General features: G+C 39.7%; 1 protein-coding gene across 4 annotated transcripts in view; it reads right to left on the bottom strand.

Annotated features, from left to right (window-relative positions):
- Nucleotides 1-17881, bottom strand: part of COL12A1 (collagen type XII alpha 1 chain) — a 116191-nt gene extending 98310 nt beyond the window's left edge. For 2 of the 4 annotated variants that reach the window (XM_026007375.2, XM_072735525.1), the window contains exons 1-8: nucleotides 17467-17881; nucleotides 14325-14432; nucleotides 7426-7542; nucleotides 5487-5630; nucleotides 4975-5034; nucleotides 2267-2530; nucleotides 1946-2110; nucleotides 1110-1283 (exon numbers count right to left, since the gene is read on the bottom strand). In XM_026007375.2, the coding sequence (XP_025863160.2) occupies nucleotides 1110-1283; nucleotides 1946-2110; nucleotides 2267-2530; nucleotides 4975-5034; nucleotides 5487-5630; nucleotides 7426-7542; nucleotides 14325-14397 (997 nt within the window). In that variant the 5' untranslated portion in view covers nucleotides 14398-14432; nucleotides 17467-17881. The remainder of the gene's footprint in view (nucleotides 1-1109; nucleotides 1284-1945; nucleotides 2111-2266; nucleotides 2531-4974; nucleotides 5035-5486; nucleotides 5631-7425; nucleotides 7543-14324; nucleotides 14433-17466) is intronic. The other 2 variants (XM_072735536.1, XM_026007376.2) reach the window with 2 other exon arrangements.
- Between the last annotated feature and the right edge of the window lie 459 nt (nucleotides 17882-18340).

Here is an 18340-nt window from a genome sequence, read left to right on the forward strand (position 1 = left end):
CTTTTGAGTGATGCAAAGACACTACAGAGACTACCAGTCCCAGGCTATGCCAGTAAGAAAGAGAGGCCCTGAGAAACAGCATGAACACCTGCAATGCAGCCCCGAGCATCATACAAACAGAGTTCACACAGTGGCAGGACGGACATTTGGTCTCCCCTCACATGTGCACCAGGGAAGACAAGTAAGCATTAGAAAGTTTAAAAGACTAAGTAAAGAGAGGTTAATCAGGGAAAGGTGGGGTAAGGAGATCAATTTTGTAATAACACAGAGCAAAAGAATCAGACATTAGGCAGTAAAACAAAGAGAAAACCTTGGAGCCCATGAAGTAATGAGAAGGGGTTCTGAAACAGAATCAGAGCCAGTGAACATTGCCAAAATACTTGGGGTTTGGAGATTAAAGAGTTTATATGACTGAAGATGCAGCTATTTAGAACTTATCTTTAATCACTCGTCAAATCTCAGACTAAGAGGAGAACAATCATGGAAATTGTGACTTCTTAATACCCAAAAGGATGTTTATGAAATGTTTTCTGAAATGTCTTTTCCTTCTTCCAAGTATTTAGAAGCAATAATTGATAAAAATGGGAAAATTTTCCAGATGTGGAAGGATCAAACTGTCTGATCTTGGAAATACTCTTTAAAGTTTTGAGGACATGCAGAGAATGATGATAGAAAACCCTTTTGCTTCACCATTTAATAGAAGTAGTGTTCTTACTAGTTTGCGTGGCGGAATGCTAGAAGACATGTCTCCCCAGCCTATCAGTGTTTACACTGGAGTGTAAGATCATCAAAGCCAGTGCCTGAGTAGCCTAATTATGGACACTCAACAGGCATAAGGTGGTCATAGAGAGAAAGAACAAGTCAAACTTCCCCCATAGAAGATTTTTAAGAAATTTACAATGATAAAAATATTTTCCTTCATGTTCCTCTGGGGGAGGGGAACCATACAAATGGCACCAACCGGTTGAGTTACTGAAAATATACAACTGCAGAACCACTGGAAGATGTGTTTGAGTAAATACATCAACTCTTAGAGTTCCTGTAAAGCTTTAAGTGCTATCAAATAATGGAAAAGCCTAACACAGGAAAACGCTGAACAATTCCCTCACCTTCTTCTCCACTAACCAATTCACCCAGTTGTTCATCAACACCGGAGCACACCTGGGAGATTATCTCATTCTGAATATCCACAATTGCATCAAAGTTGGCCACATTGAAGACATGGTTTAATGAAGGTGTGGAGGCGATTTGTTTGAGTTCTTTTGCATCTGCAGCTTTAATGCCTTAAAAAACAAAAGGACAGATATATTGAAAAGAAAAATGTGCTGAATTAGAGAAGTTCTTTGTTTTCTCAATCTTCAAAAGTGAAGACATTGGTAAATCCCTATTTAGTTATAAACCGGAATTGCTTTGCTTCATAACGAATGTGCGACTGTTCAAATGACAAAGGCATTTTATAATTTCACAGAAAGTGGCCAGCCAAAAAGGAAAATGAATGGTTAGTAAAACAGAGCGGGCTCTCATCCCAACCATGCCATCATCTGTCCCTGCCATCTGTAAAGATAATACTTTTTTCTTCCAGAGTCCTGAATGAGCTGGAACCCTCCAAATTCTTCAAGTATTACATAATATAGGAAACACATAAAAAAAAACTTAATGATAATACAAGGAGGATCTTTATTAGAATCATTGGCCTAGCATTTTTGAAAAGTAGAGGGCTGGCAAAAATATGAATACCACCTCAGAGCGCATAGGCTAAGGGAGTTATGTGAGAGAGATACATAAGCAGAATTTTAACTTGAAGATGACATGGTTTAACACTCACTATAAAATGCACCAAACACTTGTAATAGCATCCTTCCTTAAAGAATCCACCTTTCCTCTTTCTAAGCATTAAGTATTGAAGGAAGTCTAAAGTGAGAATACTTAACTAAATGTGACCTACCCAAAGAGAAAACTTCAACCCCTATATTTCGAAGCTCTCTTGCTGGAATTTCCACTTCATCCTGGGATTTGCCATCCGTAATAATAATTGCCACTTTAGGAAAGCCAACTCTTGCTCCAGCAGATTCCGTGAAAGTATTTTTAATTAAGTAATCAATGGCATCCCCTGAAGTGAAAAAGAAACATGTTCATTCACTCCTTACCCCACAACGTTGCCAAAATCGAAAACTTTTTGATTAATTTCAAAATTAATTAACATAAGAAAATTGTGCAAACAGGTATTTCATTCATTTTCAACAAGAACAAAACTTGTAAAACATACCCGTCATTGTGTTGCCACCTTTATATGGAATTTTTTTAATTGCAGCAAGAAGCTCATCCCTTCGGTAGTACTGATTTAAGTTAAATTCGGTCCTGGTATCAGAGCTGTACTGAACAACTCCAACCCTTGTCTTTTCTTCTCCAATGTCAAAAGCAGACACAAGAGCACCAATAAAGTCTAAAATATACTTAAAATTATTTCTTCCCACACTCCATGAGCCATCCACGAGAAACACTAGATCAGTCCAGGCACTGACAGAGCATTCTGAAATACATTTGATATATTTTTAAATGATGTATTCTTAACTCTACCCATCCTTAAAGAACAAATTAACATTGCAAAACTTAAAGAATACAAATTAACATTGTAACAACATTAAGTTCTCTACTTAAGTCATTTGTTGATCAGAATATATTCACATTGTTCTTCACCTACAACTGACATGCACAAAAGAACATTTTATTAATATACACAGAAGCATTTTCGGTGACTTTATTAAGATGCATTTATGGAACTATATGGCTCTATATTACTATATAAGACATTGAGCAACAGAGATAAATAGATACATGGCCTACTCTCCAAGAGCATATGACCAAAATATTCATGCTATTAACCTATTTTTATAAACGACATCCTTCCTCTTTTCTCCAAGTACAAATTACACAAAACATCTGGGAAACACAAAATGAGTGTGAGCAGTGTCTTCATTACTTGGTATTTTGGAATAAATACAAAACAATTGCTGTCCTATTCAAGCAGATGTAATTAAGTGGAAGAAAAGAGAAAATCTTTTAAAATTCTCCTGCATTTTACAATGTAATTGTCTAAAGTTTGCAGTTGGTTAGTCTAGAGGGTTAATAGAGTCTAACAGAAGCATAGGGGCACCTGGGTGGCTCAGTCGGTTAAGGTTAAGTGTCTGCCTTTGGCTCAGGTCATGATTTGGGGTTCCTAGGATCAAGCCCTGCATTGGGCTCCCTACTCAGCCAGAGCCTGCTTCCCCTTCTCCCTCTGCCCCTCTCCAAATCCACCCCCGCCCCTGCTGAGCTCTCTCTCTCTCTCTCTCAAATAAATAAATAAAATCTTTTTTTAAAAAAAGAAGCATAAATATGATGCAAGATAGTCAAAATATTTTATTGTCCTAATTATCAGTGTATTTAAATTTGATAATTTAAAACCCACTTTTACAAAACAAGGAGTAGAAAGACATTTCAATTCAAATGTAAATAATGCACATATACCCTTAAATTTTTGAAATATAATGATTGGCTTTTATAAATGAACATCATATCTTTCCTTTTCTCTGCAGTCAGAAGGAAAACAGGCTGATTTTCACGAAAATATGTATTCAAAAGACAACACTAAGTGAATTTTTTGAAGATGTTTTTATCCTTATAAGTCAGTTGGTGAATAATAAAAGAAGTATTTGGCTAGGAAGAGAAGGAAAGGGTCCTGGAAAATTTTGCAAGCTAAGTATAAGTTGCATGCCTAAATAATTTTTGCACACCATTTAATGGGCCCATTTAAGTCTATTGGCTAGTCAATATTTGGTATAATGCTTTGACTTAGAATAAATATTGATGGTTCAAGGAAAATATTAGCATTATAATTGCATACTACAAAGTTCATTTCAGATTATTAGACATCAGAAAGAATGATAAACAGGCATTTATAGAGGAAAACTCCTGATAAAAGAGAGTTTGTATTCAAATCCCTTTATTGTCATCCTGGGTCACAAATCCAACTTTTATAAGGTGGCAAATTAAAATCCAAGAATCCCTGTAAGTGTCCACCCCATAAGTCAGACCAAGCAATAGAAGACATAGGAGGCTAGAAATTACAAAACCTAGTCTGAATAAAATTCCTTTTGTTTGGTTACAAGTGCACCAAGGATCATTGTGTAACATTTTGTTTGGGGTTGGGTTCTTACTTATATATTATAAAGAACTTGGTAAACAGTGTTGTTCATACCTTTTTTCTTTTCTAATTTGCCTCTATGACTGTGGGGATGGAATAATAATAGAGGTAGTGCGAGAATGTATCAGAATGACCAGGGACATGGTTTTAAACTGCATAAGACTCCACTCCCATCTCTCATCCCACTGATTCACAGTTGCCACCTCCCCAACATCATCCTTGGAAAATGTGTACTATTCTTTAGATGTGTTAAGACCCACTTATTACCAGAGATGTCTTAAACAGACACTGAAAATGGTGACACTGCCATCAATGAAAGGTATGTAAATACCCAGAGATGGGCATAATTAACATATCCATAGATTTAGAAATAGATTTTTATGGCAAGAGTTTCTTCAAACACAAGGAGGGCATCTCTCTTGTGTTCCAGCTTTATATCCCTCATGTACTCTTATTTCTATTGGTTTGTCTTTGAGAAATGAGTTAAGTCTAGAGATGAGCTGTTTTTCACCTACTCCCAAAATCTTGCAAAAAAAAAAAAAGTGGACACACACCAATTCAGTTTACTCCCAGTAAAATGAATATTTAGTAAATAGAATGAAAAATTAACTAGAAACCCAGAATGTAGGTAGTATAACTGTTTAGTCATATATTACCATTATTTTTCTATATTCCTTCTAGGCAATACCTATAGAAATTAACAGGGAATAAGGTCAAAGTATGCGTATAGTTGGAACATTACATTTATGACTTCTATAAAGCCAAGCAAAAATATTAAGAGAAATACTTACTTTGTATCTCTGGTTTTCCAGGTTTCTTCTCCCCTGGCTTTGTGGGACCACCTGTTTGAACTGAGTCAAAACCCTATTATTACAAAAATAAATGAACTCATACAAATACTTCTTAAAATATATATATATATATATATATATATATATATAGTTTTCCACCACTGTCTTTCAAATGTATGATCCATGCCCAGCTGCTCAGAGAATACTTCCAAATGATCAATGCCTTGCAAATAAATTATTGTTAATGATATTTTAGATATATTTCAAAAAGACATTGACATTGTTGCTTAGCAAAGTTTAATATTTTTGATAGTTTTCACTCATAACTTTCCTGCTGCTTCCAGAGACTATGGTTATAAATCAAGAATGAATTAACATCCACTAATGACTAGGATCATAGGAAGAATAGTTTATACTGATACAAAGTAACTCTGCATAACAGATTAAATCTGAAAGTTGGAGAAATCTTCTGCGAAATAAAAGGCAGAAAAGTACTTTATATGTGTGCTTACTTGTTAATTGTCCTATAACTGGAACACTCTCTTCTACTTCATCATATGAAGTGATTGTCACCACGTACTCTATTTCAGGTATAAGGTCTGATAATAAAGTTTCAGTGGTACTAGCTGCAAGGGTAAATTCTTTAGTGGGCCCATCTGGAAATATAGAAAGGAAAATATGAATGCAATAAAATATCTTTCACATATAACGTAACACATTATAATGAAATTCCCAGATATACTCAAAATCTAAAAAATTAAATATATATACATTTCTACAGAACATCTAAACATTATCTTCTTTTATCTTCTAAAACCAAAACTTTGAAATGCTTTAAGTGGACCAGCATAACCTTTACTTATGATAATAATATTCAATATTTGTTCCAGGACTCAAGGATTCTTCTGGAATAAAGATACACCAGAATATCAAGCCGAAATCTCCCATTGTTTCTCAAGGTGAATGGTAGATAACAAGATTATTTCACAAATAAGACATAAAACAGAAAATAATTTAACTTTAAATTATGTGCTGGAGGAGAGCGAAGAAAGGAAGAGAGGATGAAAATCAACTCAAGAACAAATACCATAGGTTAAAGTTAAGCTATAGTGGGAAGCGGTCTGTGTGGAAGCAATGCATTTTCCATTCTCAAATGGTTGCATACAATAATGGGTAATCATAGTCCTCTGACATGACTTAACTAGATACCAAGTATTTCAAAACACACTGTACTGGGTATATACTTATATATTGACAGTTATGTACTCCCTTCTAGATTATGTTCATTAATTCAATCAGGAAACAATAGTTCCTAGGGAGTAAGTGCTAGGATTTTTAATTATACTAAATTTCCATCAAAACAGAAATAATCAGTTTTTGTGTGGAGCATGCAGAACCAACCAAGGCCCCCACAGGACAAGACACCAGGGCTCTACTGGGTACCAGTTTGGGGAGTACAGGAGTCAGGAATTCCAACATATGGAAACTGATAGAACTATTTTCCAACAGCTTCTTTGCTTTGTGATGAATGAATTAGTTAACTGCAAGTACATTTGGGGAGAAAAGATTCAAAGAAGAAAAAGTAAGTTCTTGACCCCCTAAGTTCCCAGATCATGTTGAAAAATTTCTTCCCAACTCCTTGAGAAATTAGTATTTAAAATCATTAGTATTTTTAGAGGCTATAAATATTTAAACAGAGCTGTAGTGGAAAATTATATTGACATCATCCCTCTCTACTATCGGCCAGATGAGATATCTTCCTACCACCTGACCAGTGCTAGTAGAAATGGTAATTTTCCCATTCCATGTTAAAACTAAAAGTTAATCAACAGAGATTAGTTCTCCACACTTGAGCAACTTCATAAACACCAAAGATAACTCCTGAGAACAACCAAAACAAGATGGGGTTTTGTGTTGTGTTTCAAAGATTCTTAGCCTAGGATCTGTGGAATCACCTAGCCAAAGTAAATTCTTGTCTTCCACCATGGCAGCTCACCATTATTCCAGAATAATGCTTCCTGAGTACTGAAATGTGTAGGACATTGGGTAAGCCATAACAACTCACTTCGTTACCTGACGCTTTAAATATTAAAAAGGTTATAATTCTTTTTAATTCAAGAATATCAAGAAGCGAGAATATCAAGAAGTGAGAATTCTATCTTGTAAAATCAAAGATTACCAGCAATATTCTGATCAGACAAAAAAAAAAGTTCACTTTTAATAGCACCAGCTTAGCACAGCAAACCATTTTAATAAAGTTCAACATTACAAAAATAGTGAGTACTAGGCTGCAAATCTGGAGACCTGTGTTCACCAAATATCTGACAACATTGTCTAAATCCCTAAGGTTTTCTAAATTTCAGCTTTCTCATAATGAAATGGGAGGAGAGAAAACTGGGTTCTATCATCTTTGGTGTCTCCATTTTAAAACCCCAACATCTCAAAACTTACCTGTTGTAGGGTCCACTGTTATTCTGTAACCCACAATTGGATCAGCTGGTCTTGCCCATGACATATGAACAGTATTTTCATCTATTATTTTAAAATTCAAGTCTGAAGGTGGGTCAACTGCAAAAGAGAGAGTTGATATCAATTACATTTTCCGATGTCACAAAATGTTCAATTTAATCAATAAAGAATTGTGTTGAGCAAAGCTTACTAAAATTGTCTTTGCATAAATTTGTTTCCAACAAATATAGAAGATATCTTGTTGGATAAGAATAAAATTAAAAGCTGACAAGATATGACAAAACATTAGAGAGTATACATATTACAGAGGACAGCACAAAACACTTTTGATTCTTGAGTTGCTAGGTCATCCAAGAATGGCCAGCAAAATCAAGCATAATAGAAACATATTTGGATACAAATACATACAAATACAATGAAATCACAGATAATAACCACATATGCAAACAATTCACATAACAATTAAAGGGATCGCAATACATGCTGAGAGCATTTTGAATAAGCATGCCAAATCACAACCTGCTTATAACCATAGAAGTTAATTTAGAACATTGACATAGTACTTTTTTCCCATCATGCAGAAAAGTATCAATGATATTTTTGGTTCATTCTCTGCATCATTGTCTTGCTATTAATTTTTGTTTGATAAATCTCAATCTGTGCAGAGATGAAATACGAAAGTTAATGAAAGGGAGAAATCATGGGAAATTTAGCACTGTTACGTTGCCCAAGGAAATATACATTTAAATGTATATTCACATTGACATAGACAATATTCAAAAATAGTAATAAGGGATGTTATAATAATTTATAAATATATAAAAAATATATCCCAGATGTTTATAAAACTATTATTCCGCCTGTTTACACCAATATGCTGTATGTTTGCAAGGTGTAAACCAACACTATTATTTTCTCCTTTGCAGCAGGTATACTCCATACTAGAAGTGGCATTTTAAACTAAAATGCCAGTATGGTCCTTTACAAAACAATGGTTAATTATGAAAAGACAACATCAAACCATATATTCATGGACATTTATTTACAGAACTTAAAGAAAACAGCGAAGAAGGATCAGCGATCTGAAGACATGACTGTGCATAAAAACTTGGAGAAGTCAATGACAGGAATAATTGAAAAGTACAGAAAGAAATAGTTTACATACAAAACTATACAGCTTCATGCATGTGTCAATGAAATGTTGACTTGTTTTTAGTTTCCCACAATGAACGAAAGCCTCCATGTACAATAGTCATTACACAAAGACGTTTCAGAAATATTTTATAATGATATTCTCTCTGCAATGTTCATGCCTCATCATGCAGCATTGTACTGACTCACTGTCAGTGCATGGTCAATGCATTATAAATCATTACTCTTGAAGTAGGTCAACAAAGCAAGATGACTTTCAGCCATACTCTCTCTTAAGAGAGTATTTAAGTCTGAAAGTATTCCTTGTGAGTCAGATTCTTTGCATCTCTTTTGAGGGATTACAATCTTCTTTTAGGTTTTCACAGAGGTCAATTGAAATACAGTAGTAGCTTTGAAACATGAGTCACACAATTTAACTGGGGTTAGGGATTGATGTAATATTAACAGCACATTTTAATGAAAATAAAACAAATTAAGCAAACATTTGCTTTGATGAACTGCTGCTTCCAACTATAGGAGATGGCTTTTTATTTTCATTGGATATACTAGCAAAGGAATGAATGTTATTTTCTTACTATCCATACACAGGCAGTGAGATTAGACTATTAATCTACATGCATAGCTTAATTATTCCACATTCTGCTGTCTGTAATCATATTGCAATGTTTAGCTGTAGTCATCACTTAGTATAACAAGCATGCAACAAATGTTAATAGAACAAGAGGTATTAAGAATATCATTATAAAATATTGTTCTAGTAGCAATGGCTCAGGACAAATTTAATGCAAAGGCAGACGCAACTGGCCTGAGCATGCTTTTAAAAAAAAAATCAGTACATGGAAAAACAGTACCACCAACCTTGCAAGGAAATTGACCTGAAGCAGCAGACATTAGGTTAAAACTGCTGAAGGGCAGCAGCGGCCCACCTTGTTGGTTTCCAAATGACCAGGATTCCAGAAAAACTGAAAAATTGACTGTTGGGAAAAGTCTTTAACATTTCAGAGGATTTTAAGGTCTTCATAGAAACTCAGATGTGGTACTTGGGAATCAAAAGAAGGAAAGAATGGCCAACTAGCATGTGTACAACAGAGAGCCCACTCCACTTTTCTTCCTGCCACTTATAGCGCATGTAAAATCTTTCAGGCTGGCCACTCCATGTATACATTTTTGTTTGTTTGTTTGTTTCATGAAAAAGATAACAAAGCAGGAGTGAGTATGGACCCATGTCAACTTGAATCGATGCAAAACGTAATTCTCATTAATTTTGAAAATCTTTTCTTTTGTATAAAAATCATCCACAACTGCCATTGCATTGTCACAAGCAGTGTCTATGTTTCCTGAAACAATTAAGATGCCAGAATATTTCAGTATGACCTATCTATAATGGATTATAATTGCAAAAAGCCATAGTTGCATAGAATGAGAATCTGAACCAAGAGAAGTAGAACTCAAATTATAAAGAAATAATAAAACAATCAGATATATATTCAAAAAACCTGAACCTGAATACTGAAAATGAAACGACTAAAATTTTAAGCACTCATAACTCTAGTAGTTTTAATTTCCCACTTAGGAATAATGCTTTTTCTTATCAATAAGCTATGCTATGAAAACTGCATTCTGGTGATACTTTTGTCACATAAATTGGCAGGATCTAGGACTTTCTGAAATGATAATTACAGCTAGCATTTTCTGAGTGTCTACTATACAATAAGCAGAGTACGAGTCACTTTATATGATCTCTTTTCCTTCTTGTAACAATCCCGCATAATGTACCCTGTTATCCCTGTTCCACACATGAGTCAATGAAATTCAGAGTGGTTAACACAGAAAATAAGCATCAAAACTTTGATCCCATAGTCAGACTCCAGAGCATACAATGTAAAGAAGAAACATCTGAGTGAATGACTAACTTTAGAAAGCAATATTTGTACATAAGTGTCTGTTAATATATACCTATATATTTTTCTACTCTATAAAAAAACATTATTTGATGCCTGTTAAATAATAAATACGTGGTATTCAGATATTTCCAGTTCAGATACAGATAGAATTTAACAAATTAACTTTACATGCTTTGTTTAAAACTAAAGTATCTATCTTGGTATATATTTTGCAAAACAATGTTTTTCATTATGGCAACCAAAAGCAAGTCTGCCAACTGTGCAGAGATGATGGATGAAAAGATGGACATATGGGAGAATAGTCTAATAAGTTTTGGTAACTTACAAACTATATTAAAGATAAAGCAAAACATACTACCAAAATACCATCTTGATGAACTAGTAAGACCTTTTAGTCTGATCTCTGTGATAACAACACCGAAAAGGATACTACTCTAACATCAGAAACTTTTAGAAGTATGCAAAGAGTGGTTTTATTCTATGCAATTGGTATTCATTTATATCTTACATCCAAAGCTAGTGTAAGTTGAATGATCTTTGCCATGTCATATTCATTTCATTTATGTTTACAAGATACCAAAAATAAATAGTGGAAACAAGTAATGGATCAATGTGTTCTTTCATGATTGACCAGTTTTCAAGCAAGAAAGAAGCACAGTGTAGGCAAACTACCACTAAACCAGGACAAGAAAACCTGGGTTTCATCTGTAACTTGTTCTGAAGTAATCGCATTAGTTGACTGAGTTATTCAGGCTATCTTCCTCATTTTCCCATTTGGAAATGATAAAGTCAGAATAGATGATCCACAAGTTTCCCTATAGTCCAAAATTTCTATTATGACACAGTATTAACAGGTAAACATAGACACCGAATTATAGAAATATATATTAATTAGCCTCTTAGCTTAGACACAAGACAATTAAAGTGTGTCTTTAATGGCCTCAACTCACTGGTCAATTGATATTATCCAGCTATCCCTCATAAATTATCAATACAACTCAAACTTACTAAAATTAAAACTCTGTTTTTCACAAGACATGTTCATCTTGAATTCTAGAATTTCTATGCTATGGCTAAAAATTACAAATACTGAAGGCAAAAAAAAAAATCATTTCACCCTAATTTCCATAAGACAAAAATACTATATTATAAAAAATAAAGTTCCTTGTCTAAGCAGATAAAAGGAAAATCACAGGAAAGGAAAATCACAAGATGAGGGTGGTACCACTGTAAAAAAAAAAATTAAGATGCAAAAAGTGTATGCCAAATCCTTTTAATTAGTATCATAAAAGGTACTGTTTTCAACATATAAAAATTAAGTAAATAGAAATTGGTTGGAAAACAGTATAAATATAAGAGTTCAAGCATGATGTTGTAAAAGGGAAAGAGAAGTAACTACTACCATTTTACAACTAAGTTCCAAATGACATAGCAGGAAACAAGGGTCACTGTGGAAAGATTGAAATGCCCCCCAAAATCTCCAAGAAAATTTCTTTCTAGCCATTGTCCCCAGGAAGGTCTTGGCCACAAATTTTGTTAGCCCTTCACAAGTTCTTGGGACCACTTAGTTGGTAGTTAACACCCAAGCTGTGCCGTCCAATACAGGAGCCACCAGTCACAGGTGGCTCTCAAGCACTTCAAATGGGGCCAGTTCAAAATACACTGCAAGTGGAAAATACATACCCAGTTTCAAAGACTTAGTACAGAATTGTAAAATAGCTCACTAAAAAATTTTATATTGATTACATGTTGAGGTGATAATACTGTGGATATAGTAGGCTAAGTTAAATATACTATAAAGAATAATTTCTCCTGTTTCTTTTTCCTTTTTTAATGTGGCAACCAGAAAATTTTAAGTTACACATGTGGCTTGCTTTTGTGGCTTATAATATATTTCTACTCGACAGTACCAAACTAGAGAGTTAAGCCCCCCCAAAAATGAATCCCATTAAAATAAAATTATTAAATGCTGACCTAAGGAGGTGGGAGACAAGAAAGTCACAGTTTAAGAAAGCCAGAGTAAGAACTATACCAGACTGAAAAGATAAAATGTGAGAAATAGGGAAATAATCAATAATATAGACAGTAAAATGTTCTCTTTTTTTATTATTTCTGTATAGTTGACACACCATGTTAAAATGTTCTTTTAAGAGCACTTTGCTAACCAGCCCATTATCCAATTGAGAATTGATTTTTTCCACTTACATCATTTCCAACCTAATTCTTTTCCTAAGAATTCTCAAATCTTTCTGATTTTCAAATAACTATTTTCTTAATGAGCAATAAATGGGCCACTTCAGTGAATTATCTAAAAATATCTTTGGTAGGGCTTCCAGAAGTTCCTCAAATAAAATTCCTTCCTACCAACGACATAGAATTAAAGGCAACCTCATCTGAGTATTACTTCACAGAGGCCACTCTGAAAAGCCTCTACATTCACACAGTATTGCTCAGATAAGAAGAGCAGGAAATTTCTATCACTTTTCTAAGCAGGCCACACATTTTGGAGCTTCTGTGTTTCCTCCTAATCTGAATTTTTTTTTTTTTTTTGTACCTGCAGTTCTGAAGTGGAAAATCAAACACAACAGAGAGTCTTAAAAAATCTCAATGTTGTCATGGGACAGCTCTACTTTCCCACAGCCTCTAAAAAAGTGCGACCCACCCTGGAACTCCCACAGCTGCCCCATGCCTTTCTTTTCTCCCTTAACTCCATCAGGAGCATTTTTTGTTGAAAAAAAAAAAAAAATTTAAGATGTCTGTTACGGTATTACCTGATTTACCTTGCAGAACAATAATTCTAGTTTGTCAGATCTCTAATGATACTGGAAGGCACACAGCAGCTCTCACTAGGTTACTACACAGAAAAAAACTTTTTAAATAAACACTAAAGAATAGGACATCAAGTGCACACAACAAAAAGGATAAAGTGAGGTTGAAAATCTAGCAAAGATCCTTCATTTTCTCCAGGGCAGAGTCGTTTTTGCAGACCTGGGGACCACAACACCATGTCCCTGCCCCTGAAGGCCTCCACTCGGGTCCGATGCAAAGAGGTAAGAGGGGAGGCCCGGAGAGCCTGGCTTGCCCGGCGCCCCTTTGCTTCCTGGGTTGGAAACTTTGGCGCAGACGCAACCTGTCTGCACGGGGCTGGGTCTGAGCCACTTTCCTCTGAGCCCCGCAAACCAAACAGGGACAGCAGCAGTGACCCTGGGCCACGAGAACACGTTCTGGGTCCGGATCTCTGCCTGCCACCCATCCCCTTGGCGACCTGGCTGCCACCTCATTGGCCTGCACCGTCCGCCTCGACTACTGAGTTCCCCCACAAAACACACAGAGGCGCAGAGCCGGCACTGTGGGAGTCCTTTATTTCATGCTGTCACCGAGGTCGCAGCCCCGAGCCAGGTGGTGGGGACACCCACGCGAGCGAGCGCGCCCGCGCTCCGGGGCTCCTGGGTAGCAGCACCGCGAGGCGGGAGTCCCGTGCGCAGAGCTGGGTGCAGCTGTCGCCCCCTCCCGGACGGCAGGTCCTCTCGGAAGGCAGAAGGGTAGGTGGCAGTGTGGACAGCACACCGCAGGGACAAGCGCAAGGAGACCACACAGCACTGCACGGGATGGATTAAGCAGAATACGAAAGAGCTGGACCTGAGAGCCGGACCACGGACAGACCTCAGAAGGGGGCGTTTCTCGTCGAGGAGAGAAACATCCGGAGAAAACACGAAGTACAGGGAAAACAGAGCAAGCAATAGTGGCAAGATCTTTTTTTTTTTTTTTTTTCCTTTCTAGAACGCTGCATTGTCACTGAGGGAGGGGGAAGGAGGAGCATTTTACCTTCTGCCTCGATGGAAGACAGGAGCAGGGCCGCGCCCAGGGCGGCAAGCGCTGGGGGAAGCCCGGTCCGCATGCTCGGCCTCCCGGCTCACAGCCGCATGAAGGGATCTGCGGGAGGAAGCGATGACGGTGTCAGAACCGGGTCCGGGCAGGCCTGGGACCAGGTTAGGACTGGAGCCTGGGCCCGGGCCAGGACCCGAGCAGATCTGCCTTAATAACCGCAGGGCCCGGCCTTGCATATAATGGGCCTATTGTGGAGCTGTGGAAGTCAAGTTCATCCACTGCAGTTCAATCATGGCACTAAGAGGGATTTCAAGTTTAAAGAGGGTCCTGTTTTCCCCGAGGTTGGTCCTGCTTAGCATCCCCGGGTGACGGCCTCACTAGGCCCCACATGACTTCATCCTGCCTTGGTGATGGCTAATTCAGAGGTCATTTTATCCCTGACTCAACTAAATGTCTCTTCCAGCTGGGGATTTTTTTTGGCCGGCAGCTTTTTCCTAGCTGCTGAACTCTTTAGGTAACTGTACTTTAGTGGTCTCGGGGTAATTTGGAAAAGTATAATAAACCTCTTTTACTCTCTTTTTTTCTTCATTTTGTTCTGCCTACAAATATGCAGCTCTTTAAGGTCTGAAATGGATTATACAGAAATATGTAAGGCCCAACTGAAACCTGATCCTACTGCTAGCAGCTTTCTCCTCACATCTGATAAATCCTTTATCCAAGATGAGGAGAAAACAACTCTAAAATACCTAACAAAAAAAAAAAAAAAAAAAAAAAAGGACAAGCAATAGAAGAGACAAGACACTCATGTCTGTTTTCCCAAGATATTTTTTTATAAAAATTCTGGGTAATAATTAATATTTTCATTTAACTTATTTTCACTTCACTTATTCCAGAAGATTATAGGTATATATGCTCCATAGGAGAATTGTTCCGTTCTGATTTTTCCTGATTCTGTAACTAGGTTATTAATTCCCTATAGACAAAGAGTCTTATTCATCTTTTGCAACTCCCAGCACACAGTAGGTGCTTAATCTATGTTAGCAGAAGGGAATCTTCTAAAACATTCTAAGGTCCAATCCAGAGACAAAAGCTACTAGCAATGAACTGAACTGGGAAGCTGCCAGAGGCAAAACATAAAAAGAGAGTTGACTGTGAAGTACATAAATTATTGTAAGGCAACAGACGAAGCCGCTTGAAAAACGAAGTCCTGCTTAGGAATCCAAAAATGAGCCAAAGGTCGAGCCCTCTTTGAGAAAAGAAACTGACAAGCTCCAACCATGCCCTTCCAAATTATTGGCACAATGTATTAGGGCATCTTTCCTCGGCCTGAGTGTAAATTGCATTTTAAATGTCTGATGAGCAGGCGTGCCAAATTGCCCGGAGCTCCTTTTTATGAAGCCAAGATTAAAATGTTGGCGCTGCTCTGAAGATTCAAGGGCTCCAGCGATTTCTTTCTTCCTAATTAACAGCTGTTTGACATTTCTAACCCTCTTCCACCATCGGTGAAAAGCAGGAGGTGAGACTGGCCCATTGTTCCCATCAGCTGGCCTTAACTTTGCTACAATAATTTCCAAGTCAGTTGGCAGTCGTGCTCGCGAAAAGTTAAAGGCTGACAATCGACCCATCAAAATGCTGCGTGAAGACTTTTTTTTTTTTTTTTTGTAAAACTCTGAACTCTTCACAAAAACCTTACCAGCGCAACTGCTTTTGTCTGGGTCTAGAGCGCCACCTATTGGCTGCCTGACTCAGCGGCAAGGATGAATCCCGATGCGCCCGGAGCATCGGAACGTAGTTCTCTACCAGCCTGCCAGTCATTCCCTCCATATGTTTCATTAAAAAAAAAAAAAAAAAGTTTTCTCTCCTTTTAGCCAAAACATTTATGTGAATGCTTAGATTAGTGCTTCATTGAGCATTCTCTGACATAAATGTCTGAAAGCGGCCACCCCTACATGTCCGCAAGGATTTCCTTACTTCACCCTGGTGAATGAAGGGAGCCAGTTGCGGGGGGAGGTCTTAAGGGACGGGTCTCCTTCCACCAACGTGCCTCCTCCCCCACCCCGCTGGAAAAGACCAATTCTTTAACTCCTGGGTCCAGTTAAAAAATAAAATGACACCTCCTCCCACCCCACGGGGTTCCTCCAGATCCCGAGCGCATCACCTAACCTCCTCTTTTACCCACTGCGACCTTGACCTTACGTAGCCAAGGGCGAGTTTGGCGCTCATTTCCTTTCCTGCACCGTGCTTCCCCAGTACCCCAGCATATGTGACAGTGGGGTCACAAAGTCCAGGCTGAGGCAGAAGCAGGGGGGAGGGAGGCGGCTCTGGGACGCCTCGAAAGGGTCACCTTTCCCTAAGGACACTCGATTTGGGGTACCTCTTTTGCTCCCTGGCTTCGCGGCTCGCTCCATAAATGATCCCGGCGCCCCCGAGCTCTCTGATCTCTATACTATGTAGGATTTGGGATGGAAACTACTTCAAGGGTCCCCCGGACCCGGAGTAGAGAGAGCCCCGACCAATGCACTCGGGACGAGGTCGGGAGGGGGGAGCTTTCTCCAGAAGTTGGGAGAGTCGGCCAAGGCTGAGTCCCCTGAGAGCTGGATTCACCCACCATCTCAGATGTCTTGAAAAGCAAAGGAGCCAGAACAGTCGACTAGGAATCTGTCTCAAGATGCCACACACACCCGCGCAGCCCCGATGAGCTGCAGAGCGCCCTGCACCCTGCGTCACTAAAATACCTTCCCAGCGCCGCGCCGGGGCTGCACTACAGCACCCGGGGGGGCTACGGCCGAGGGACGGCGAGGGGGCCGCAGAACCGGGGGCCCCTTCACTGAAATCCGCAGCATCTATAGATGCAGTTGCCCTCCCGCCCTGGACAGGGTGCTTCACGCGCTCCCAGCCGCCCTTAGGTCCGCCGGCCTGAAAAGCTACAGTTCTTTCTCCCCCAAAGACACAATGAACCACAGAACCCCCGGGACCCCCGGCAAATCTCGGGCACGGCTCCACTCCTGCGAGTGCACACGGTTCTGGCCCGCGATCTTTTAAAGGGCTTGGGGCAAAGCAGGGAGCAGACGAGGTGCACGTTCCCCTGGTTACCTTGGCGAGGCGCGCGGGGAGGGAAAGGGCTAGAAGCGGGACCGACCTGAGGCGGTGGGCACCGAGCGGCGGCGGCGACAGCGGCTTCCCGGCGTCGACCCCCGCCCCCCGCACGCCCGGGCAGTGGCCGCCGCGCTCCAGGAGCACCTGGCGGCTGCCGGGATGCGCGTCCGCAGGGCCACCCGGGAGGCGAAGAGGCTGAGGATCGGGAGGAGCGGCGGAGGCTGCCCGCGCGCGGACGCGTCTGCGACGGCTCGCCTGGGTCGAGTGGGAAGAGGCTCCGCGCCGCGGGCTACTTAATAGAGGGCTGTTCCCAGCTCTCAGTTTACTCGGTTACGAAACGCCTGAGAAGGTGGACGGCTGCCACGGGGTGATGTATGCTCCTCCGGCGGTGAAGGAGGTCTACTTTTGGGAACGTGTGCATACTTCCAGCATTCCTTCGGCGTGAGGTGGCGAGCCCCGTAGTAGCAGCGCCCCGCCGGGAGGGGGAGGGGAGGGATGCAGCGAGGGGGAGGAGGAAGCGAGGAGGGGGACAGCCGCGGTCGGGTTCGCCGCCAAGGGAAGCCGCGCGCTCCTCTGCTCGGGGCGGGCTGGGGAGCTCGGGTTTCCCTATCCTTGAGATTTTCTTTAATGAATTTATTTATTTATTTTTTCTAAATTAAGAACAGTAGGAGGGAGGGAAGCGACTCTTCTATTCCGAACTGCAAAACAGCGTGACCGACCCCCACCCACCCTTGCCCCATCCCCCACCATCACCACCCACACTTCCCCCACCCACCCCACCGCCCGCTCCCTCTCCGTCCTGGGTGCACTTAAAACCGATTTACAGGGTTTCCATTAACTAAGTGTCTGTGCACGCGGCGCGCCTTCTGTCTTTTTCAATCTCGGAGCGGCGATTGGAAACCCGAAGAGCAGCCCGC

This window comes from Vulpes vulpes, chromosome 1 (genome assembly GCF_048418805.1).
Source record: "Vulpes vulpes isolate BD-2025 chromosome 1, VulVul3, whole genome shotgun sequence".
Lineage (NCBI taxonomy): Eukaryota > Metazoa > Chordata > Mammalia > Carnivora > Canidae > Vulpes > Vulpes vulpes.